This window comes from Erinaceus europaeus, chromosome 16 (genome assembly GCF_950295315.1).
Source record: "Erinaceus europaeus chromosome 16, mEriEur2.1, whole genome shotgun sequence".
Lineage (NCBI taxonomy): Eukaryota > Metazoa > Chordata > Mammalia > Eulipotyphla > Erinaceidae > Erinaceus > Erinaceus europaeus.
Window position 1 is genome coordinate 56,671,787 of NC_080177.1, and position 24,527 is coordinate 56,696,313.

A 24,527-nucleotide genomic window follows, 5' to 3' on the forward strand; every position below is an offset into this window, starting at 1 on the left:
TATAACTATTAGAGATCCCTAACAGCTTTTTGGTGGAAGTGGATTTCTCAGCAGCTTTGGACAACAGGTGGTCTATCTGCTAAATCATGCTCAGGAAAGGAAAACTGTATAGGAGCTCTCTGGATGAGTCTGCTCCAATAGTGGATGGACAGACGTCTGTCTGTCTGCTTTCCCACTGAGAAGGGAGCTGGCCTGATCTCTGCCTAAGCTCTCCAGAGCAGACTCTTCTCACTGCCCTTTACCTTGCGGAGGCGTCAGATACCTCAGGGGTATCTCCTGTTTCTGTTCTAGGATTCCAGTCAGATCGAGCTGCTGAAGGAACTCTTGGATCTCCTTCAGGACATGGTGGTGATGCTTCTGTCCCTCCTGGAAGGTTGGGCTGTTTGGTATAACTAGGCATTCACACAACTGTAATCAGTCTGAGAACTAACCATACTAATCTCACTGGCTGTCCTTCTGGCAGCTTGCTGATGCCACATGACATGGGTTAGAGAGCCAAATTTTTAGTAACAAACAAAGAAACAAACAAAATAAGTGCGGGCCATATAGTCTGATGGACAGAGCCAGAAACCAACTCATTTTATATCAATAGGAAAGCCAGAATGAACTGGGGAAAACCTTCAAGCTTTGCTCCTCCCTATCCTCTCCCCATTGCTTTTCAGTACATCTGGCTGCCAGTGTGTATGCCAGCCATCTAGTTGGGCACCCTCTAGGCCTAAGGGAAATGGTGGGAGGGCACCACTTATCCCTGTATGTCCCCAATAATCTGAGAATCCAACCACTCCCAGGCCTGAGACCAGATTACAGACACTGACATGGCCAATCTCCTTGTTACCCCGTTTCTTTGCCTCTCAGATTCTAGTGGTATAGTCTTTATGGCTTGCTACTCCCTTCTCCCCATTTCCAAATCATCATGATCAGAGAAGAGCTGACTGATTTGGCATAGAAATCATCTTAAAAAAAAAAAAACTACCTGCCATCTACATGATGATTTGTTTAGGTTTACTTATTATATCTTTATGTCTTTTTGAACCTGCCTCACAGGAAATGTGGTAAATGGAACTATTGGCAAGCAGATGGTTGACACACTAGTAGAGTCATCTACCAATGTAGAAATGATATTGAAGTTCTTTGACATGTTCTTGAAACTTAAAGACCTAACCAGCTCAGATACTTTCAAAGAATATGACCCAGACAGTAAAGGAATTATTTCCAAAAAGGAATTCCAGAAGGCCATGGAAGGGCAAAAACAGTACACACAGTCAGAAATTGACTTTCTCCTCTCCTGTGCAGAAGCTGATGAGAATGATATGTTTAATTACATTGATTTTGTAGACCAGTTCCATGAGCCAGCCAAGGACATAGGGTTTAACGTGGCAGTGTTACTGACAAATCTTTCAGAACATATGCCAAATGATTCTCGCCTTAAGTGTCTGTTGGGGCCCGCCGAAAGTGTACTCAATTACTTCGAACCATATCTAGGACGCATTGAGATCATGGGTGGAGCCAAGAAAATTGAGCGTGTTTACTTTGAGATCAGCGAATCCAGTCGAACTCAGTGGGAGAAGCCCCAAGTTAAGGAATCTAAGAGGCAGTTCATCTTTGATGTTGTCAATGAAGGTGGAGAACAAGAAAAGATGGAACTATTTGTGAACTTCTGTGAGGATACCATTTTTGAAATGCAGTTAGCATCTCAGATCTCTGAGACTGACTTAGCAGATAGGCCAGAAGAAGAGGAGGAAGATGAAGTGTCTTCTTACACGTTAGACATTGAGGGCGAGGAGGAGGACAACACATCTTTCGAGCCTATCTCTGCATTTGCCATGGCCTGCATCTCCATAAAGAGAAATGTCACCCACTTTCTGAAGAAGGCAACCCTGAAGAACCTCAGGAAGCAGTACAGGAAGGTGAAGAAGATGAGTGTGAAGGAGCTGGTGAAAGAGTTCTTCTCTTTCTTCTGGATGTTGTTCGTGGGTCTATTCCAATTATTCTTCACCATACTGGGTAGAATCTTTCAGATCCTCTGGAGCACAGTGTTTGGAGGGGGCCTAGTAGAAGGGGCAAAAAACATCAGGGTAACCAAGATCCTGGGTGACATGCCTGACCCAACCCAATTTGGTATCCATGATGATGCCATGGAGGTGGAGAGGGCAGAAGTGACGGAGCCAGGTATCACAACTGAACTAGTACACTTTGTCAAAGGTCAAAAGGGGGATGCAGAAATTATGTCAGATCTCTTTGGATTCCACTCAAAGAAGGAAGGTGGCTTAAAACATGGGCCTGAAGTAGGTTTGGGTGACCTCTCTGAGATCATTGGCAAGGATGAACCCCCTACCCTAGAGAGTACTGTGCAGAAGAAAAGGAAAGCGCAGGTAAGGAGCATTTGTTTATCATATTTCCTTATCCCTTGGGGGGGGGGGGACTTGCTATGCTATCTTGGAATCAGTACTGACATTGATTTCCTAGCAACAGAAATCGTTTTAGATGCTGGCTCTTCTGTGATTACCCTGATCTGATCGTTCCAGCTCTGCTGTGTTTGAGATTGAAATTTGGACGGTTACCTCAGTGTCTGATTTCCAGACAGTTTTCCTGTTTAGACCAATGTAAACAGTAGTGAGAGTGGAGTTCAGACATAATAAGATGGAACCCTCACCTTCCTTCTATACCTTTCTTAGGAGGTTGTTTATGGAGCACAGGTTCATTCAGTGAACTGAAAGCTTGGAAAATCAATTGTAGGGACTGGGTGACGGCACACCTGGTTGAGTGCACATGTTGTAATTTATAAGGACCCAGGTTTGAGCCCCTGGTCCCCAACTGCAGGGGGAAAACTTCACAAGTGGTGAAGCAGTGTGGCAGGTGTCTGTCTCTCTCCATCTCTGTCTTCCCCTTTTCTCTCTATTTCTGTCTCTAACCAATAAATAAAGATAATATAAAAAAATTTAAATGAAATCAGTTGTAACATAAGAGTAGACCTTTCTCATGAGATAATACTTCTGCAGTTTTCTAACAGATCCAAATAATATATGATGCAAGCACAACATCCATGTGGATTTTTATTATGCTTGGGACATTTTCATCCATTATCCAAGTTGGATATTGAGTCAGTCAACTAACTTAAATGACTTAAAGGAACGAGATAACAGAATTCAGAGCTCTTGTTCATGGAAAATGCGGGTGTTCCTCTCAGTTTCAGCATTTACCTCCATAGCTTCATTCTAGCATTAAAGAGTATGAGAGGAAGCACCAAGAGATCACAACCCAAAGATAGTATTTTTCATTCATTGCATTAATACTTATTGTTACTGGGAGTCGGGCAGTAGCGCAGCATGTTAAGCACAGGTGGCCCAAAGCACAAGGACCAGCATAAAGATCCTGGTTCGAGCCCCTGGCTCCCTACCTGCAGGGGAGTCGTTTCACAGGCGGTGAAGCAGGACTGCAGGTGTCTTTCTCTCCCCCTCTGTCTTCCCCTCCTCTCTCCATTTCTCTCTGTCCTATCCAACAATGACAACAATAATGACTACAACAATAAAACAACAAGGGCAACAAAAGGGAATAAATATATAAATATTTTTAAATACTTGTTACTGTGTACCTTTTGCTGTTTTAAACTCTGTGAACACAATGGTAGACAAGAAATGCATTGTCCCTACAATTTAGTAGAAAAGGCAAACACTGGTCATGTCAGTACAAATACGAGACCTGTTAGCAAATACAAGAACCCAGGTTCAACCCCCCCAGTCCCTACCTGCAGGGGAAGAAGCTTCACAAGTGATGAATTAATGCTGTACGTGTCTCACTTTCTCTCCTTCTCTATCCCCGCCTTTTCTCTCAACTTACCTCTGTCTCTATAAATTTTCTTTAAAAAGACAGAAGCCAAATACTGTAAGAACTTTGAAAGCATTTCTATTTACCCCAGTTCTACAACAAATACATTCTAATGATCTTATTAACTTTATAACCCAAATTACAAGGTACTATGGAAATGTGTAGGAGAGAACTCTCACCTAATCTGGAGGGTCAGGGAGAAAGCATCAGAATCACAGGCATTGTGACAATATTTCTTTAGTCTCTTTTGTTTCCTGATATAGTTCAAAGGCTAAAGACTAATTTAATATATAATATGAAGTTATTCAAGACCTGTTAGTAGTCAGACTGTTCCCAGGCTATAGGAATGCACTGGTCAATAAGAGAGACAGTTCTTTTGCTTCAATAGGTCTTAACTTCTAGGAGAAGACAAGAAACAAATAAGATAATTACTACTTTGTATGTTAAAATAACTTAATAAGGCCATGTGTTACTGGGTGATTGGAAAACCCTACACTAAACAGGACGGTCTAGGAACTTCTGATAGGGTCTCATCTGAACCAGTTCCTAAAGAGTGGCGCATGCATGCAAAGTCTGCAGAGTAGCCCTGCTCCAGGCAGAGGTAAGGTCCTGATGAAGAAGAATTCAAAATGCCCCAGGGAAGGAAATGATGTCTGCATGTTTAGGTATGGGACACAACAAGCCCAGTGTTACAAGATGAGGTTGGAGAAAAAAGCAGTGATTACTGAGGCCTCATTGGCCTTGGTAAAGAGTTTAGACTTTACTGTGAGTGTATTGGCCATCAAGAAGAGGGCTAGGGGGTAAGAACAAAGCAGGGGTCCTATCTAATAGAAGTCGGCTCTGGAGTGGATCTGATATGATCTGTGTTCCAATTTGCCCTGATTCCATGCAGGGCCACTGCCATGGGACTCTGACAATGTTTTCACATCAGTTTTCTCTTTGAGTTGAATTGCCATGGGGTAATTGTATTTTCAAATTTGGTATCTATCTCAGAATCTCTCCAGAGTAGCAGATCACTTAGGTTCTGTGATTCTGACAAAAGCAGAAGCCCTTGGGATTTATGACCAAGGAGATAACAGTAGCCAACAAGATGGCTTATTGCCATGTCTGAGGGAACTTTGACTGACTGTCACTTTTGTTTAGGCAGCAGAGATGAAAGCAGCACATGAAACAGAAGGAAAAGTCGAGTCTGAGAAGGCAGAGTAAGTTCTAGGTAGCCTCAGTTCCTCTCCTTGCTTTGGTGGGTGGTTCCTGAAGACATTATGATCCGGTTTCTATAGTAAATTAAAAAAATGTGGCTTCTGTTAAGACAAAAGTTAGAAGCCAGGAAGTGGCTCACTGGAGAGTATACACACTACTATGTACAAGAACCCAGGTTCAAACCCCCAGTCCCCACCTGCAGGGGAAGAAGCTTCATAAGTGATGAATTAATGCTGTACGTGTCTCACTTTCTCTCCCTCTCTATCCCCGCCTTTTCTCTCAACTTACCTCTGTCTCTATAAATTTTCTTTAAAAAGACAGGAGCCAAATACTATAAGAGCTTTGGAAACATTTCTATTTATCCCAGCTCTACAACAAATACATTCTAATGATCTTATTAATTTTATAACCCAAATTACAGGTCATATTTTTACCACTTAGCTGGATAAATTATCAGGCATCCATATTTAGTGACTTCATATAATACTATTGCTGCTGATAACTAATAATGATTGAAATACTTAGCACATCCCAGGCTCTGCACCAAGCTCTTTCATGCATGTCATGTGGTCCATGTATTTTTCCACTGTGGGCCTAGAAGAATAAGTACTCTTGTTAAGTCTTACAAAATAAAACAACTTTTCCATAGAGGAAAAATTGTGACTACACTGAGTTTCAGAGGAATACTCTAGGTTTGTATATAGGTTTGAATGAATTCCTGTGACTGGGGTCACCCAGGTGGTCATTAAATGCAAACTTGGCATCCAGGTGTGGTGGGGTGGTGAATGTGTGAGGCCCCACAACCCCAGGAGTGAGTACACCTCTCACCCCACTCAGCCCAGATCTCTCTTTAATTTAATTTCCCCACCTGTACCAGGTGCCCCTCTTCATGCTCAAGTTGAGTGAGCTTCTCATTCCCACAGCATGGAAGATGGGGAGAAGGAGAATTGTGCCAAGGAAGAAAAGCAAGCTGCGGCGCTGTGGGCAGAGGCAGTAAAGAAGAAGAAGAGACGACGTGGCCAGAAAGTTGAGAAGCCTGAAGCCCTCATGGCCAACTTTTTCAAAGGGCTGGAAATCTATCAAACCAAGTTACTGGTAAGCACTCTGGACCTGGCCCCACTCTGGGTGCAGGCCCTGATGCAGGTGTTGCCCCAGGCTGACCTGAGAGGAGTGGCCATTGATTTTGGTTTACTATTGGCTTACTTATACTTTGTTTTTCTCATTCCTCTTTTGTTGCTTTTGTATTAGAAGGGAAGAAAAAAAAAGTAAATAACCTAGAAAAAGTTAAGTGCATCATCTTAAGTTATACACTCTCTGATTCATTTTGCCAGCAAAGTGGTAGCCTCTCTTTCTAGCTAGTTTTTTATGCACATGACATGGGGGTACTTAACCCTGGTTCCACTATGGTGGTTATCTTTGGGAGGTGGGAGGGTGGGGATATGGAACTCTGGTGGGGAGGATGGTATGTACTCTTACAATTTTGGAACATATTATTAATAATACATTTTAAAAAATATTTTTAAAATTCTGGTTCCAAAGTGCAGGAGAAATTGATTCACTTGGGCGTGAAGAATACTATATGAAATTAGCTTCCCACATTGGTCCTCAGAAGTTGGTGTTACAGACAGCACAAGCACTTAACCCTGAGCACAGCTCATGATTCATTCTCTGACAAATCACTGACTCAGGTACAACTGCTGAGGACCAGGACTGTCTCTTCCCTGTTACCGTTGGCAAGAGAAATTAAGAGCTTTCCCCCATGCCAGTCCAGTCCTCGGTGCTGATTTTTCCAGGGGAGGTAGCAGTCAGAGTAGGAGTGGTGGTCCCATATAGGAACAGAGGCAAATGTCCAGGGAGTGGGGCGTAGGAATGGACAGGGACACTGGCTAACTGCTTGCATCCTAGAGGAGAGATCCAGTCATATAACCAGATCATTCCCTCCCTGGCATACTCATGTACACAGAGGTTGCACATGGCTGCATATACACAGACAAGCACATATACATGCACACAGACTTTCATAGCAGCATTTGAGTCTGAGGACTGATCATGCAGGCATCAGGGTCCTTAAGGGCTAAGCCAGAGCTGGGGTCTTCTGAGTGTCATCCTGAGCAATTTTTTTTAATCAAAATTTTTTTGGCCTCCCCCCTTCAACCACCCCATCATAGGGATATTAGGAAGAATGATGACCAAATAGTAAGACTAGGCCTGTATAGATTGTGAAGAAGAGATGATCTGTGTGAAGGAAGGGAAGGTGTCTTCTCTTACAAAGCTCACCAACTTCTACCTGTCCTTTTTTCAGCATTACCTGGCCAGAAATTTCTACAACCTGAGGTTCCTTGCGCTGTTTGTAGCCTTTGCTATTAACTTCATCCTGCTCTTTTACAAGGTGATACTCCACTCAAGGGTTACTTGCCAAGTATGTCACTGATTTAAAAAAAAAAAAAAAAGATAATAGAAATGTGCTCTTAATCGAAATAAATATTCTAATGCCTATAAAGGACTATTAGCAGTAAGAATGGAGAGTGTTTGCAAGGGAAGTCAGTAAGGGCACAATTTCAAAAGACTTGGTGGCTGGGAGATGGCTTGCTCTGTAGAACACGCTTTACGGTGTGTGAGGACCTGGATTTGAGCTCCCAGCATCACATGGGAACATCTGCATGGGGAAAGTGTCAGAGTGGTGGTGTGATGCTATGGTATTGCTCCTCCTCCTCACCATTCCCTCCCTCTCCTCTCTATCTTTTGGGGCGGGGGAAGCCCATCAGAAGTGGTAGAGTTGTGCAGGTGTGAGTAGCCAGTGACAGTCTTGGTGGGGGAAAAAAAAGCATGCTTGTTCTAGTCAATATTTAATTGTTCAGACTTGTGTTGGGCATCTACTATGGGATATAACCCATCCCAAGAACTGTTATATATTTGAAAATGAATAATGGAGTTATTTCCTCACAGAATAAGGTAATAGTTGGCCTGTGTATTAGACAGTTTTTGAAGGAATTAGTGGGAGTTGGGGCATGGAGACAGACTAATAAGATGAACATTGGTTAAGTGACCCTTGCATACTGTACTCACATAATAAGTGCTAGTGACACAAACTAATGAGTCCTGAAATAGTTTTTAACTGTCTATTCCATTTCTTAGCCCTTTCTTTTCCTATTTAAAGTCACTAATCATATTTTTATGAGATTTTTAAATCTATATCCACTCTGAAAACTAATGAATTTATATGGCCCCCTAGAAGAAAAAGAAGACTCTGCAAAAGGAGTATGACAAGCTTTGCTTTTTAAAATTTTTTTACTTATGCATTCCTTTATTTCCACCAGGCTTATTGCGGGGGTTCATAGCCTACCACAGATGACTCCACCACTCCCAGTGGCCTTTCCCCCCTCCCTCCTTTTTTGACTTATGGTGAGGTAGATTGTGAGACACAGAGAAGAGCCCCACAGCTGATGAAGCTGCTCCCCGCCCCCAGGTGGGAATCCAGGTTCTCATGCATGGTAATGTGTGCACTTTACCAGGTGTATCACCATTTGGCCCCACAAGGCTAAGGGACCAGGAGATTGCTCACCTAGTACTTTTCCATGAGCAAAGACCCAAGTTCAAGTTCCCAGCTACCACCTTGGGCCACCCTGCAAAAGGGGAAGCTTCCAAGTAGGGAGAGTGGGGAAGTGCTGTGGTGCTTCTCCTCTGTCTCTGTCACTGTCTTAAAATGTCCACTTTGAAGGATGAAATCATTCAGGTGAAAAACTCCAGTGATAACACTAGCAGCAAAAGCCAGAAATAAGTGACTACCTCTGTTGAGGCCAAGAAGGCTACGGGATGAAAGCTACAGAAAGACAGGGATGGGGACCATCTGTGTAGAAGGGCAGGTGAGCCTTGGGTGTGAGTGACACTGCAGGGCTTAGAGCACACATAGTACAAATAGTCTTAATTTCAAGTCATTGCTTCCCCCCCCCCCAAAAAAAAATCTGTCTCTTTAAAATCTTCTGTTTATTACCAATTCTAAGAACCAACTCACCCCCAAATCTCCTTTACTTAGCAAATAATGCTGTCTCCCCACCATTTGCAAAGTATGTGCCAGTGATAGCAGCTGTGTGGGAGGATTCCAGTGGCAGAGGCTGCTTCTGTTGTTCTAAAGGAGTCTGTGTCTTGAGCCAGGTCACTGAAGAACCCTTAGAGGAGGAGACGGAAGATGTTGCGAATTTGTGGAACTCCTTCAATGATGAGGACGAGGAAGAAGCCATGGTATTCTTTGTCCTGCAGGAGAGCACGGGGTACATGGCACCGGCACTGAGGGCCCTAGCCATCATCCACACTGTCATCTCTTTAGTCTGTGTGGTGGGCTACTACTGCTTGAAGGTGAGTCACTGGCCAGTCGGAACCAAATCTGACTTCTGAATCCCGCCAAGGGTTTGTGGGCATCACCTGGGAGCTAGTAGTGAAAGGTGCTTTGAATGTGTTTAGAAATTATTGTACAAGTGCATTTTAGCCTTTCAAGAATTATTTGCTTTTTAACTATGGAAACAAACTTATTGATGAGTTACTACTACAGGTCTCTACTGTGGTGTAACAAATCACTGCAGAACTTAGCGACTTCAAGTTACAACCACTGCGGGCTGAACACAGTCAAGCAGTTCTTTAGCTCCATGTAAAGGCAGCGCTATCAGCAATTCTTGGTGGAGCTCAGCTGAGCTCGACCATCCAAGATGGCTGCTCATACCTAGCGTGTTGGTGTGGCTGGATTCTGCACTCACAAATGCATCCCTCTTGCTTTTTGCCTCATGCAGACTCCGTGCATCTCCCTCTCTGTGTGGTCATTCCCCATATTCTCTGTTGCCAGGCAGCTAGACTTACTGCTTATAAGCATTTAGGGTTTCCATAAAAAAGTACTAAAGTGTAAGCTACTAACTTGGAACTCAGTGTCACTTCTACTGCCTTGTGTTGGTTAAAGCAAGTCATGGGGCCAACCCAGATTCATTTGTCACACAGTGAATGAATGAGAGGATGAGAGGACCAACATAGGGCATGGACACCAGGGAGCAGAGTTCCATCTTTAAAAAACCACTACAGTTTATGAATCTTCACTTACTATATTTTTGGTGTTCTAAGCCCAGCTCTATTTCTAACGCATAACAATTTTTCTCACATAGAGTCTTCTTGATGTACATGTTTAACCACCTCTCTGGGAAGAGTTTGGAAATACATTACCACCCTTATGGCCCTCACTCCCCCCAAGTGAATTGCAGCAGCATCTTTAGAAGTCCAGCTGCTCTGCTGTAGACAGGGAATTCTAAACTATGCTGAGGATCCCATTGTCATGAAGAAAACAGATTTTGCAACCAGGCTGTTGGGTTAGACTCAAAACTCTGCCACTTAACCTTTCCATTTATGTTTCTTCATCTGTAAAAATTAAGTGTTGTGTCACTAGGGTTATCACTGGGGCTTAGTACCTACATGGCTCCACTATTCCCGGTGACAATTTTTCCTTTTTCTTTCTTTTTGATAGAGGGGTGGAGGAAAGAAGGGAAGGGATGGGATAGAGAGGGAGAGAACAGATATCTGCATCACTGCTGCACCTCTCATGCAGCTTCTACCCTATAGGTGGGGACCAAGGACTTGGACATAGGTTCTCACACATGCTAACATATATACTCAACTGGATAAACCACCAGACGTGCCTTTAAAAAATTGTGTGAGAGGGGAGTCGGGTGGTAGCGCAGTGGGTTAAGCACAGGTAGCGCAAAACGCCAGGACTGCCGTAAGGATCCCAGTTTGAGCCCCCGGCTCCCCACCTGCAGGGGAGTGGCTTCACAGGCGGTGAGGCAGGTCTGCAGGTGTCTATCTTTCTCCCCCCCCCCCCCGGTCTTCCCTTCCTCTCTCCATTTCTCTCTGTCCTATCCAACAATGACAACAACAATAATAACTACAACAATGAAACAGCAAGGGCAACAAAAGAAAATAAATAAATATTTTTTAAAAAATGTGTGAGAAGCTGAGAGTGGCCAGAGCACCACTCAGTCACGGTTGGGATTGAACCTGGGGCCTCAGGCTTGCAGGTTCTGACTCTAGCACTAAGTATTTTAATAATATCACCAGCCCCTAAAAGTTGTCGGATGAAATTCATTAATATGTGTGGAAGTACTCAAAGCGACAAGCACAGTAGACACCAGAACATTTTAACCGCGGTTCTCATTTTAGCTACCATCCCAGAACTCAGTCTGCTGGATGGGGTGCAGATAGATTGATGGCACTGAGAAAACAGAAACATGAGCCAGGGAATGGAAATACGGAAGTCCTACTTACAAGGAGAGGCAAAACGCCTAGGAAATTGAAGGGGGAGATGCTTTAGTCCCCAGTTCACAGTGCTGCTCTGAAATGGTAATAGTTACTGCTCTTCAGTCCTTTCTCAGCACAGCTGACATTAGTCAGAGTAGCTTTCTCTTGCTTCCTACAGCATCCATTAACTAATCATCGATTCTTCACAGAGTGCAGTGCTTATTTGTTATTAGTCTTTACCATCTTCCCATGAAAGCCTTTCATTTTCTCAGTGTTGTTGTATTGCTTTAAAGGAAAAAAAGGGGGGGGGGGCGAGAGGCATTCTGACAAATCTGTTTAAATTTCATCTTGTAAATACAGCATCAGCACAGGGCATATGGATAGCAGCTGCTTTCAGAGAGTCACTGGCAGAAACAGCTCCCGTATTTTGACTTAGGGCTATTGTCTAGTAACCCCGTGACTTCCCAGCTGAAAGAGACGTCTTGGCTTTCCTGGTTATTCTGACTTCTCATTTCCTGGGAGCTCAGTTGTATCTTCTTCTTTTACATATTTATTTATTGCCTCCAGGGTTATTGCTAGGGCTCAGTGCTTTTTTTTTCTTTATTTTATGCAATAAGAGAGAGAGAGAGAAATTGTGAAGTGTCTTTACTGCAGGTGGGGAGCCAGGGCTCAAACCCAGGCTCAAACCCTTGCACTTAGTGTTACATGCACTTAACCCACTGCACCCACTGGGTGCACCACTGCCCCTTTGACTTATTTTATTATTATTATTTTGCCTCCAGGGTTATTGCTGGGGCTCAGTGCCTGCACCATGAATCCACTGCTCCTGGAGGCCATTTTTCCCCCTTTGTTGCCATTGTTGTTGTTGATGTCGCTTGTTGTTGGATAGAACAGAGAGAAATGGAGAGGAGGGGTAGACAGAGGGGGAGAGAAAGACAAGACACCTGTAGACCTGCTTCAATGCCTGTGAAGCGACTCCCCTTCAGGTGGGGAGCCAGGGGCTCGAACCGAGATTCTTCCACTGGTCCTTGCGCTTTGCGCCACATGCACTTAACCCACTGCGCTACCACCCAACCCCCTTTTTTATTTCTAAAAGCATTGACAAAACCATAGGATAAGAGGGGTACAACTCCACACAATTCCCACCACCAGAACTCTGTATCCTCCACCCTCCCCTGATTCTTTAACCCTCTGGGAGCATGGACCCAAGGTCATTGTGGGTTGCAGAAGGTGGAAGGTCTGTCTGGCTTCTGTAATTGCTTCCCTGCTGAACACGGGCGTGGACAGGTCGATCCACACTCCCAGCCTGTATCTTCTAATCTTACTCTTCCATGTTTGGTGTGTGTTTGGTTGGTCTGGCTGGGTATGCGGCTTATTTCCCACAGGATTTTCAGTGTATTTCTTTGGTAGATCTTTACAGTCATGTATCTCTAGGCTAAAATCAAAGTTACAACTACATGGGACCATGGAATAAAAGCAGAGAATGAGTAAGTGCTCCTGACAGGAGCTCTTCTCAAAAAGAACCCCAGGATGAAAGCCTCAGAACCAAAGGACTACACAAAGAACCCAGTACACCCTCTCATTTCTCACACCATGTTTCATTAACCAGACTTCAGAGCCATGCAATGAGTAGGACTCATTGAAGGGGGGCCTACAACATTCCATGCTATTCTTGACACCAACCAGTCTGTTCAAGAACAGTTTCTGTCCTTTGTCTGTCTGGGTTCAACTCCAGACTCAGAGTCTTAGGAGAACTAACTTATGTGGCCTTGGGATTCATCCAAATAGGTCTTCTACTAGAATTCAAGGGAGTTTGGTTTGTATTAACACCAATACTTTTCCCCCTTCAACTTCAGTATCACTTTATTGAGGAGATGTTGATTTTCAGGATTGCTGTTGTCATGAGGGTACATTTCCACATCTCCCCAGGATAGGTGTCAGAACCATAGACACTAGATCACTAGATGCTCAACATTGAAACAATCTTTTTTTTTTTTTTGCCTCCAGGGTTATTGCTGGAGCACAGGTTGCCTGCACCATGAATCCACTGCTCCTAGAGGCTATTCCCCCCTTTATATTTATTTATTTTCCCATTTGTTGTCCTTGTTGTAGTAACTACTGTTGTTGTGAGATAAGACAAAGAAATGGAGAGGAAGGGAAGACAGAGGGGGAGAGAAAGATAGACACCTGCAGACTTGCTTCACCACCTATGAAGCGACTTCCCTGCAGGTGGGGAGCCGGGGGCTCGAACAAAGATCCTTATGCCGGTCCTTACGCTTCACACCACATGCACTTAACCCGCTGCATGACCACCCAACTCCCTAAACTAAATCTTATAGGAAGCTCCAAAGCAGATGAGCATTGGGTGAAGGAGCATTAGCCAAAAGAGTAAAAGCTTGGGAGAAGGCACTGTAATCAGATAAAGTCTTCTGTTAGTAACTACTACCTTCCTGTCCCTAGGTCCCTTTGGTGGTATTTAAAAGGGAAAAAGAAATTGCCCGAAAACTGGAGTTTGATGGCCTGTATATCACTGAGCAGCCATCTGAAGATGACATCAAAGGTCAATGGGACCGCTTGGTCATCAATACACCGTAAGTGTTTCCTCAACTCCTATTCTGCATGGCATAGGAGTTTCTACGGCAAGTAGAATAGCAATTTCTTCATCAGCCTTAGAGAATGTTGAATGCAAGAAGGTTTTCTGGGAATTAGTCTTTCCAGTGCATTAACAGTAAACGGGACAGAGGAGATTATCAATGAGTGTTAAGCATACTAAGTGAAGATGAGATAGGCTAAGCGCTGCTATACTGAACTTTCTTTTAAAATTTTTATTATTTATTTCCCTTTGTTGCAGTTATTGTTGTTGGATGGAGAGAGGAGGGGGAGAGAAAGACACCTGCAGACCTGCTTCACTTGTGAAGTGACCCGCCCCCAAAGGTGGGGAGCCGGGGGCTTGAACCGGGACCCTTAGGCTGGTCCTTGTGCTTTGCGCCACCACCCAACTCCCTTAGCCTAACTTTCTATATCTGAGTTGCGCCGAGTGTTTTTTGTGCCAGGGATTCAGAGTTCAAGTTGATGAACTTCTCCTTAAGTAGAAAGCCTGGCTGGTAATTGGAGTAACTTATTTTTTTAAATATTTATTTATATATCCCCTTTTGTTGCCCTTGTTGTTTTATTGTTGTAGTTATTTTTGTTGGGTAGGACAGAGAAATGGAGAGAGGGTGAGAGAAAGACAGACACCTGCAGACCTGCTTCACCGCTTGTGAAGCGACTCCCCTGCAGGTGGGGAGCCGGGGGCTTGAACCGGGATCCTTCTGCTGGTCCTTGCACTTTGCACCATGTGCGCTTCACCCGCTGAGCTCCTGGAGTAACTATTTTTAACGTGTTGAGAGACAAACCTTAGATTCTGTCCCCCACCCCCATCTTTGTGACCTGTGGCTTTGGTATCCCTCCACTTACCTACTTAGTACGGAGTGCTATGGTGTCTCTCCGCCTCGATCTTTCTGACGGTCTGGGGTGGTAACAAAATAAAAACTGAGGAGCACAATATTCTATTTTTTTAAATATGTACTTTTATAAGGGGGATAAAGAGAAGTATTCAAGAGAAAGATTAGTGCACCACTCGGCTCAGGCAGTGATGGATCAGGAACCTGGGATCACATGCATTCAAGTTTGGTGTCCTGCTGCTGCGCTGTCTCCTTGGCAAAATACTTTAAATACAGACTGAAGTTCTGCCAACATCCCTGGAAGTGACGCTTCTTTCATGTTGATAATACGGAACACGTTGCAGTGGAGCTGGCACAGGCCACAAAGCAAAAGAAAGATTCCCTCTGCGCTGGAGGACGGGAGAGTTAGGATGGCACGACATAGGGAAACCCTTAGGAAGAGAGCAAATTCGACTTCAACTATATAAGAGCAGAGAAGACGGTGGCAGAATTAACTAGGGCTAAGGAACATCTTTAAACTGGAAATCACCCCCATGTTAGTCTGCACTGTAGCCCCAGCACTTCATCTTGCTGGCACACAGCAGACACTCAATGAACAAGGTCTGAATGAGCTCCTGGGTTACCTTTCTGATTATTCTGAGATAGAACATGTAGAGTAGCTGGCTCAATGTCTCAGCAGTCAGCACAGAGTGGTGAAACCATAAGTCCAGTCTGTGGTGACTCTGAACTTCAGTCGTGGTTTGAACTCTTCGATGAGCAACGTACGAGCCCAAAAGATCACAGGCCCAGACCTACTTGTACTACAGATGTTTCTTGAGGTGTTGGCCTTTTTGTTAAGAAATTTCCCTTTTCACTTTCTTTTTCAGATCTTTTCCTAATAACTACTGGGACAAGTTTGTCAAGAGAAAGGTATGCCTCTTAGTGGAGTGAGCTTTATGGGCACCAAAGGAATGCAGTAGCTTAAAAAAAATAGTAAATATTAATAATTTTTTTCTTATTGCACTGCTACCAGGGTTATCCTGGGGGTTCGGTGCTGGCAGCCATCTTTTCTATTTGATAGGACAGAGAGGAATTGGGAGATTAAGAGACACCTACAGACCTGTAACTTCCCCCCTCCCCTCCACAGGTGGAGAGGGAGGAATCAAATCTGGGTCCTTGCACATGGCAATGGGTGTACCACACACCACCCAGTCCCTTTGATGTTATTTTTATAAGAGCTTCACAAGAAATTAAGTCACAGAAGAGTGCTGAGGTGGATGTGTGCAGCTTTTTGACTTTTGGCTTAGTTCCTATATTAATCTGCCTTAAACCACTTTTTAAAAATACCTTCATTTGATAGAGACAGCCAGATATTGAGAGGAAAGGGGGAGGTAGACCTGCTTCACCATTCATGAAGCTTTCCCCTTTAGGTAGGGAACAACTTAACACTGTATTATTGTCTTTTTTTTTTTTTTAATCAGAGCACTACTCAGCTCTGGCTTATGGTGGTTTGCGGGAGGAGCCTTGGAGCCTCAGGCATGACAGTCTCTTTGTGTAAGCATTATGCTATCTGCTCCCTAACACATTATTGTTTTTTTCTCTGTCATCTTTATCACTACTGTTTTTCTCTATTTCTCTGCTATGTACTGAATTCTCTCTTAATCAATGCCTCACAGGAGTCCAGAGTGTAGGAGAGTTTTGAAGACACCAGGGGCTGAGAATGTGGCTGGCAGTGTGCAGCCCAGGCTCACCCTGCCTTTTTTTTTCTGATGCAGGTGATCAACAAGTACGGAGATCTCTATGGAGCAGAGCGCATTGCCGAACTCCTGGGTTTGGACAAGAACGCCCTAGACTTTAGCCCAGTTGAAGAGACCAAAGCTGAGGCAGCCTCTCTGGTGTCATGGTACTAAAGTTTAGGAGTTAAAATACAACTCTGGTCTGGTTCCAGCATTTCTTCTAGATTCTAGCATTGGGAGAACACTGCTTTAAAAAATTAAGGGGCTGGGTGGTGGTCCACCTGGAAGACTGCACATTTTACTACCATGTGGAAGGACCTGGGTCCAAAACCCCTGCAAGGGTAAAGTTTCATGAGCAGTGCAGGAGGTACCTCTCTGTCAGAAAATAGCCATTGGGAACAACAGAGTCATGCAGGCATAGAACCTCAGTCATAACCCTGGTGGCAAAAACAAACCCCAAACTTAAAGACATCAGCTTTTATGCCTGACTGAGCCGAAAGATCAACACTAAGTAAAGTTCCAGATGTGGGGGCCGGGTGGTGGTAGTATACAGAGTGTGACGCAGGTCTGCATCTTTCTCTCCCCCTCTCTGTCCTATCCAACAGCAGTGGAAAAAAGACAGCCACCAGGAGTAGTGGATTTACAGTGCAAGCATCCCAGAAATAACCCTAGAGGCAAAAAAAAAAAAAAAAAATTAAGATATATGATCCAACCATCCTCAGTCTTATAGAACCACAACTTGACAAAGTTCAGAGCCATATTTAAATTATTAAACCTGAGAGAAAATGCTTAGGTTCCCCCCCTTGCTAGACACTTCCTAACCTTGCCGTTTCATTCCCTTCTAGGTTGAGTTCCATTGACATGAAGTACCATGTCTGGAAGCTGGGGGTTGTTTTTACTGACAATGTAAGTATAGCTTCTGGACCCGTGTTCAGAGATAGTCTTTGGAGGAAGCCCAGAGAGATTCAGAAGTTGATTTTGAGACAGAGATCATTAAAAGTCCTGAGAGACACCCTTCTCTTATGTGCAACAGTGTTAAGCACATGGGTCTTCATTTGCTTCCTACCTAACCTGTACCCTCACTACATCTGAAGAAGTGAATAGTGAGCGTCTCAGGAAGCACAACTGGCTATAAAGCTGGTCGATGTCTTCCATTTCCACAGTCCTTCCTCTACCTGGCATGGTACACTACCATGTCGGTCCTGGGTCACTACAACAACTTCTTCTTCGCTGCTCATCTGCTGGATATCGCAATGGGCTTCAAGACTCTGAGGACTATTCTGTCATCTGTAACTCACAATGGCAAACAGGTACTGGGTCTGAACTGATGGAGAAGGTGGTAACATGCTGTGTGTGACAGGAAGGAATGTGTCATATTGCGTAATGTACCTTTCTTGGCCAATGAACTCACAGTAATTAGCTGTGCAAACTGCAGCTATTATTAAGAGAGGGAACAACAGAGGTGACAGACACATAGCAGAATCATTTTGGTGATCTTTCCCAGGTCTGTTTCTTCTTCCAAGGACATGACATGTTCCTTGATCTGTGCCTCCAGTTAAGAACAGGTGATATAGACACGCTGCCAACTCCTCCATACCTAGTCTGTCTTCTACAGACTTTCTGGCCACTCCTGTGACCGAATTCAAACTCCTCATCTCTCTAAGCTTTTATACAGGAGCGGAGGAAAAGGAATCAAATCAGTGTCTCAAAGAATGATCTAAACTCCTATTTGCACTGCAATATTGTACACAGTATGCCACTGCCTGGCTCCCAAAACATGGTTAAGTGCACAGATTACCAAGGGCAAGGACCTGGGTTTGAGCCCCACTCCCCACCTGCAGAGGGTCCATTTTATGAGGGGTGGATTTGTTGTGCCAGCACTAAGCCACAGCAATAACCCTGCTAGAAAAAAAAATCCTGACTCTACATTGGAATGGATAAGGGAAATTTGGCATATACATATAAATAGTACTTAATCATGAAAAGATCCTGCTGTTACAACATGGATAAACCTGGAGGACATTATGCTTAGTGAACGACACCATACACACAGAAAAAAAAATTACTGCATGGTTTCACTCATGTAGAATCCAAAAATACCAATTTCATAGAATAACAGCGGTAGCTGGGGCATATGTGAGAAATGATGGTTATAGAGTACAGATTTACAGTTAGCCATAGAGATAGAATGTAGAGTGGTGATCTGATAGCAGAGCTGAAGTATTTTTTAAAAATGTTTATTCCCTTTTGTTGCCCTTGTTATTTTATTGTTGTTAGAGAGGAGAGGGGAAGGCAGAGAAAGATAAGCAACTCCCCTGCAGGTGGGGAGCTGGGGGCTCGAACCCGGATCCTTAGGCCGGTCCTTGCGCTACTGCCCGACTCCCAAGCTGAAGTATTCTTAACCCCACATACAGTGATTACCAGTATGCGAGGGAATAGATATAATAATATTGATTTTGGTAATCACTTTACGAAGGATAGATAGTATTACCATCTTATCTGTCTTTAAGATAAAGATTCCAACCAGGAAGAAGAAAATACTCTAAAACGAAGCATGCTAGGTCATCAGATATACAGGGGATTTATTTCTTCTAGGGTAAAAGTAACAATGCTTTCGAAAACTAAAGATCAGCATTTGCTGCCACATACAAAAAGTCCAGGTAGGTGACACAGATGTTTGCTGAGAGGACGTGAAGTGTTTCCTCATAGGTTTCAGAGAAAGAAACATTCTGTGATCCTTAGAATGCTGATTCTACAATGTGTTGTCGTAAAGTTACTTCCTTCCCCTTTACTAAGTCACATAGTTAAACTTCATGACATTCTAGAAAACTGTACCTTAACAAGTTTAGAGAATTTCTGGCAAATTTTTAAAAGTAAAAGCACCCAGCTTGTGGCAGGTACTGTGGCCAACTCATGACTACCATGTAGGGTAGCTGTTATGCTTACTTGGTAAAAGGATAGGCTCGGATCCTGAGTGTTTCACCCCATGACCACACAGTTATCAAGAATGTTGATTCAGTCACACTCTTGCTTCATGTGAAGTCCATATGTTTTTTTGATTTTTTTTTTTTTTTTTTTTGTCTTTTTCCTAAGCCCAGCTACTGTCTGTGATGTCTGCTAGTCAAGGTTCAATAAGTTACTGTTCACTTCTGAATCACAGGACATGTCTCTTCTGGCACATGAGTTAGCTCTCAGGCCCAGCCTAGAGGACTAAGATTCTGCTCCAACTCAACACTTAGCCCTTTATATATGCCAGATGAACACATCCTATGCATACTTCTTTGCTGGAAAAAAATAACTCACCTGGAGAGTGCACATACACACACCAGTGTTCAGGAAGATTCAGTGCCCTGCTAATCTTTCCCTCCCCCTCACAAAGACAGGCCTAGCTTGGTGACACCCCAGTGACGACAAAAAAATTTAATTTGCTTAGCTAACATAATTCTTATAGTTAACTTTAAAGCTATGACAACTATCCACAATGTAGTGAATTATGAAGTAGTGCAATTCAGAAAACTTCAGTCTCTCTAGAAGCTACACTGTAAAAGCCTCAACCATTGCTAGGTCTGTAAAAACCAAGGTGCCCCTTCATAACACCTTCACTATTCTTAAATCCCTTTGTAGTTCACATGCCCGGAATACCCTAGGTGCTGCTTGGAATGTCATAGCAGAACACCATGAACTTAAACCACAAATTCATTTTCTCACAGTTCTGGAGATTGGAAGTCAAGGATCAAGGTGAGCCAAGTCACTGTCTGGTATCTGTGTCCAGACCTCTTACGACAACAGTACTAAGCTTGGGGTAGGTATTGCCCTAACAGCCTCATTTTAACGTGATTACCTCTTTCTTTCAGGTCCTGTCTCCCAAGTCAGTTGTATTCTGAGGCACTGGGGTTTAGGGCTTACACATGAATTTTTTGAGCAGGGACAAATACACTGTCAATGAGAGCTATTTCGACCTGTGAGTTCTTTCTTCTGAGCCTGCAGTCTGACAGCCTTTGCTGTCTTCCCCCTGTTCTCACCTTGAATGGGATCTTCCATGGGTCTCCAAGGTGAAGACTTGCCACAGTTTCTGTCTTTCTCCTCTCCACCTACTAGTTGGTTCTGACTGTGGGTCTCCTGGCCGTGGTGGTTTACCTCTACACTGTGGTGGCTTTCAACTTTTTCCGCAAGTTTTACAACAAGAGTGAGGATGACGACGAACCGGATATGAAGTGTGATGACATGATGACGGTAAGAGCCTGCTGAGGGGCCACTGGGAAAGAAGTGCTAGAGATGGGCATAAGAACCGGAAAGTCAGAGAGAAGGAGAGAGTTATTCAAAGAGTTAGGGACTGTCTGTTAAGGCACTGCAGGGCCTTTTCCTGAAGTTGAGGATCAAGTACTTATGTCACAGTGACTTCCCTGGTGGAATGCGCATGTTATCTATCACGTGCAAGGACTCAGGTTCAAACCTCTAGTCCCCACCTGCAGAGGGCGGGGGAGGCTTCACAGGTCGTGGAGCAGTACTGTAGGCATCTCATACTTCTATCAAGGAGGAGAAGGGGAAAGACAAAGAAAAAAGTGGCTACTGGGAGCAGTGGGGTCTACAGGCACTAACAGTGTCCCTGTTGTTAAATCTAACAACAGTTCTTTCCACCTTTGGAGACACCAAACCATCCAATGGTGTAGTTAGTGATGAGAAGGCACCAGCATAAATAATGCCAGCAATGAGGTGGACCCTTCTTCTGACTCAGGTCTGTCATGCTTTGATCTGACCAAATTAAATGCCGCTTTGTTTCTCCTCTCTAGTGTTACCTATTTCACATGTATGTGGGAGTGAGAGCTGGAGGCGGCATCGGTGACGAAATAGAAGACCCAGCTGGTGACCCTTACGAAATGTATCGCATAGTCTTCGACATTACCTTTTTCTTCTTTGTCATTGTCATCTTGTTGGCCATTATTCAAGGTAGGGATTAAGTATGAAAAGGCCTGATAAATCTCATTCTCTTTACTACTTCCTGCACTTATGACAATTGTTTTATGCCTCTGTTTATTTAGAATATACTATAAACCTGTGTGAGGGGTCACCATCTGCAATGATCAGGACTCAGGGTGCAGTGGCCCAAGTCCATAAGCAGTGCTGCAAGTGTCTTGAACTTTTCTTTTTTTGTCTCCAGGGTTATTGCCGGAGCTCGGTGCCTGCACCATGAATCCACTGCTCCTGGAGGCCATTTTTTTCCCATTGTTGTGGTTATTGTTGGATAGGACAGAGGGGGAGACAAAGATAGACACCTCCAGACCTGCTTCACCGCCTGTGAAGTGACTCTCCTGCAGGTGGGGAGCTGGGGGCTCGAACCGGGATCCTTCCACCAGTCCTTGCGCTTTGCACCACGTGTGCTTAACCCGCTGCGCTACTGCCCGACCCCAAGTGTCTCGCACTTTTATCAAAAGCACAGAGAAAAAAAAAAGGCCACCGAGAACTATACCCCAAAACCACAGGATGGTCTCCCCTCTAGGCTAAGAAAGGTGGTGGTGAGTTGACATCTTCTAAGACACCCACATAATACAGACTAACAAGAAAGTTTTGTAAAACAAACAAGCACTGAAATAAAACCAACTGGAATCCACTGATGGCCAAAGATGAGAGTACAGAGAAGTGCCTGGCAGAAATATTCCAGGGAGCAGGAGAAATAGTTAGCCAGGTTGCAACATTTGGAAACAAGTACTTAAAGCCCAACAACTTTGTACTTAATTCAGAGTGAACTGGGAGTCAAGCGGTAGCGCAGTGGGTTAAGCACATGTGGCGTGAAACGCAAGGACCAGCGTAAGCATCCAGGTTTGAGCCCCCGGCTCACTACCTGCATGGGAGTCGCTTCACAAGCAGTGAAGGAGGTGTCTATCTTTCTCTCTGTCCTATCCAACAACAAGGGCAGCAAAAGGAAATAAATATTAAAAAATAATAAAGAAAAAAGTGAATTATCAGTTCATGTATGCTGAACCACTAAACAAAAGCATTGTCTCCTTGTTTCTAACACTGCAGGTCTTATTATTGATGCTTTTGGAGAGCTAAGAGATCAGCAGGAACAAGTGCGGGAAGATATGGAGGTAATGATCATCTACTATTTACAACTCTACCTTTCTATCTTAAAGAAAAAAAAAAAAAAACAATAGGCTCTGTTATTACTTAGGCCGACCCAGCAGTGGTTTGTTTCCCAGGCTGTACCTGCCTACCAGCTTTGGACATTTCTTCTGCCCCTGAGTCCCCAGCTAGAAGTCATGTCTGTGATGCAAATGACTAAAAGCTGAATGCATTCAAGAAAAAGATTTTTCAGTGTCACTCAATTTAGAGATCGTGATTTTCCCACTTGTCTGTAATGTCATACCTGTTAATGTCTGTTATTATTTTTTTTCAGACTAAATGTTTCATCTGTGGGATTGGCAATGACTACTTTGACACAACCCCTCATGGTTTTGAAACACATACATTACAAGAGCACAACTTAGCCAACTACCTGTGAGTATTCACCACCAGTGGAGGGGCTAGGGGAGAGTTATGTCACAGTTCTTACCTCTGCTGAGAATATTTCCACCTATCTCTTTGGGAAAAAAAAAAAAGGTAATCAGGACATACTTCCCAGAGTACTATGAGCCTAAATCTGCCCCCCCCTTTTTTTTTTTTGCCTCTCCCATGTTTGAACATCTATAATCACTTCTCAAGGTTTTTCCTTTGACCACAGTACTACTCAGATCTGGCTTGGGCCTAGAGCTTGAGCCAGGAAAGTCTTTTCCATAATTATTATGTTACCTCAAAAACGTCTCTACTAGATTTTCCTGTTATACATTTGTTCTGCATTTGTAGGGATTTCACTGCTAAGGGAAGAAGCTACAGTGGGGATGGGGCCCAAGCCTCACAGATGGCAAAGCAGGTGCACTATCTAAGTGAGCTATTTTTAGGTCACACTCTATGCATTTGTCTATCCAGAAAAACTTGAAAACTGTTAGTCTTTTGCTTTGTGTTCTCTGAGCCTACTCCCATCAAGCCTTCCTCCTGCTGCGTCACTTGCGTTCCATGGCTGGTCTGGTAACACAGACACCACTCTAGGCTGGCCAGTAATGCCTAGCACTCAGTAAAGGCTATGTCATGGGTGGTCTATGAAACAGAAAGCACTGTTAGAGAATACAGATTACCTGATAATTTAAGCTCTTTTCTTGATCATTTTCAAGATCAGAGAAAAAACATTGGGGTTCTGCAGTTTGACCTTGCCCGTCCCCTCCACGTCTAGTTTGTTGTTAGAGAATTCCAGGCCTTCTGTGGGTTAAATAGGCCAAAAGAAAAATAGCAACAATCTACTTTGTGAGAATTAGTTTAAAAAAAAAAAAAAAACAGGTCCAATAAAATAGCTTACCCTGATAGCATATCTGCTTTGCCATATGCACAGCCCAGGTTCAAGTCCTCTCCCCACTGCACCAGAGTAAGCTTTAGTGCAATGGTCTCTATCTGAAAAAGTTGACAGAGAGGTACAGTCATAATAGCGTCAAAAGCAACATTTTTAAAAATTAACTTTGAGGGCCCTCTTACAAGATTCTGTTTCTCTTAATGGGAGTGATCCAGATAGATGTTCTTCTATATATAATAAGATGAACACATGTCAGAAGTTAAGAAAAGGTGTCCTTGAGTTTGTTGGGATCCCCACCTGCATCTTTCCATTCCCTCTAGCAGGAAAACTGAGGAGAATCCATTTCATTCACACTCGAAACTCTCCCTAAACTGACAGAGTCAATTCAAGTGCTACATGCTTCAGTCTCAAACATCATTATGGAAGGAGGCATGAAACTATGCCCTCAACTGTAGGTCCTTGTCTGAGAGGGCCTGGGAAATAACATAATGGTTACACAAAAGACTTTCCAGTCTGAGGTTCCAGTTTCAAAACTTAGTACTACCATTAACCAGAACTAAGTAGTGTTCTGGTAAAAGTCTGAGAGAACACAAAACCTGGGATTCAGGCTCCCCACACCCTTAAGAGAAGGTTATTTCTACTTTTTCCTCAGGCAAAAAGAGAGTTCCTCTGGGATAGATTGATTGACCCCTGGAA

The 24,527-nt window shown here is 43.7% G+C and overlaps 1 protein-coding gene across 1 annotated transcript in view; it reads left to right on the forward strand.

Annotated features, from left to right (window-relative positions):
* The window catches only part of RYR3 (ryanodine receptor 3), a 691,732-nt gene that overhangs the window by 664,886 nt on the left and 2,319 nt on the right, over positions 1-24,527 (forward strand). Inside the window, exons 87-101 of the mRNA XM_060175180.1 lie at positions 292-373; positions 1,045-2,372; positions 4,969-5,027; positions 5,949-6,120; positions 7,328-7,414; positions 9,178-9,378; positions 13,756-13,886; positions 15,605-15,647; positions 16,493-16,620; positions 17,299-17,359; positions 17,617-17,763; positions 20,552-20,686; positions 21,244-21,400; positions 22,475-22,539; positions 22,848-22,948. Coding sequence (XP_060031163.1) covers positions 292-373; positions 1,045-2,372; positions 4,969-5,027; positions 5,949-6,120; positions 7,328-7,414; positions 9,178-9,378; positions 13,756-13,886; positions 15,605-15,647; positions 16,493-16,620; positions 17,299-17,359; positions 17,617-17,763; positions 20,552-20,686; positions 21,244-21,400; positions 22,475-22,539; positions 22,848-22,948 — 2,897 coding nt within the window. The remainder of the gene's footprint in view (positions 1-291; positions 374-1,044; positions 2,373-4,968; positions 5,028-5,948; positions 6,121-7,327; positions 7,415-9,177; positions 9,379-13,755; positions 13,887-15,604; positions 15,648-16,492; positions 16,621-17,298; positions 17,360-17,616; positions 17,764-20,551; positions 20,687-21,243; positions 21,401-22,474; positions 22,540-22,847; positions 22,949-24,527) is intronic.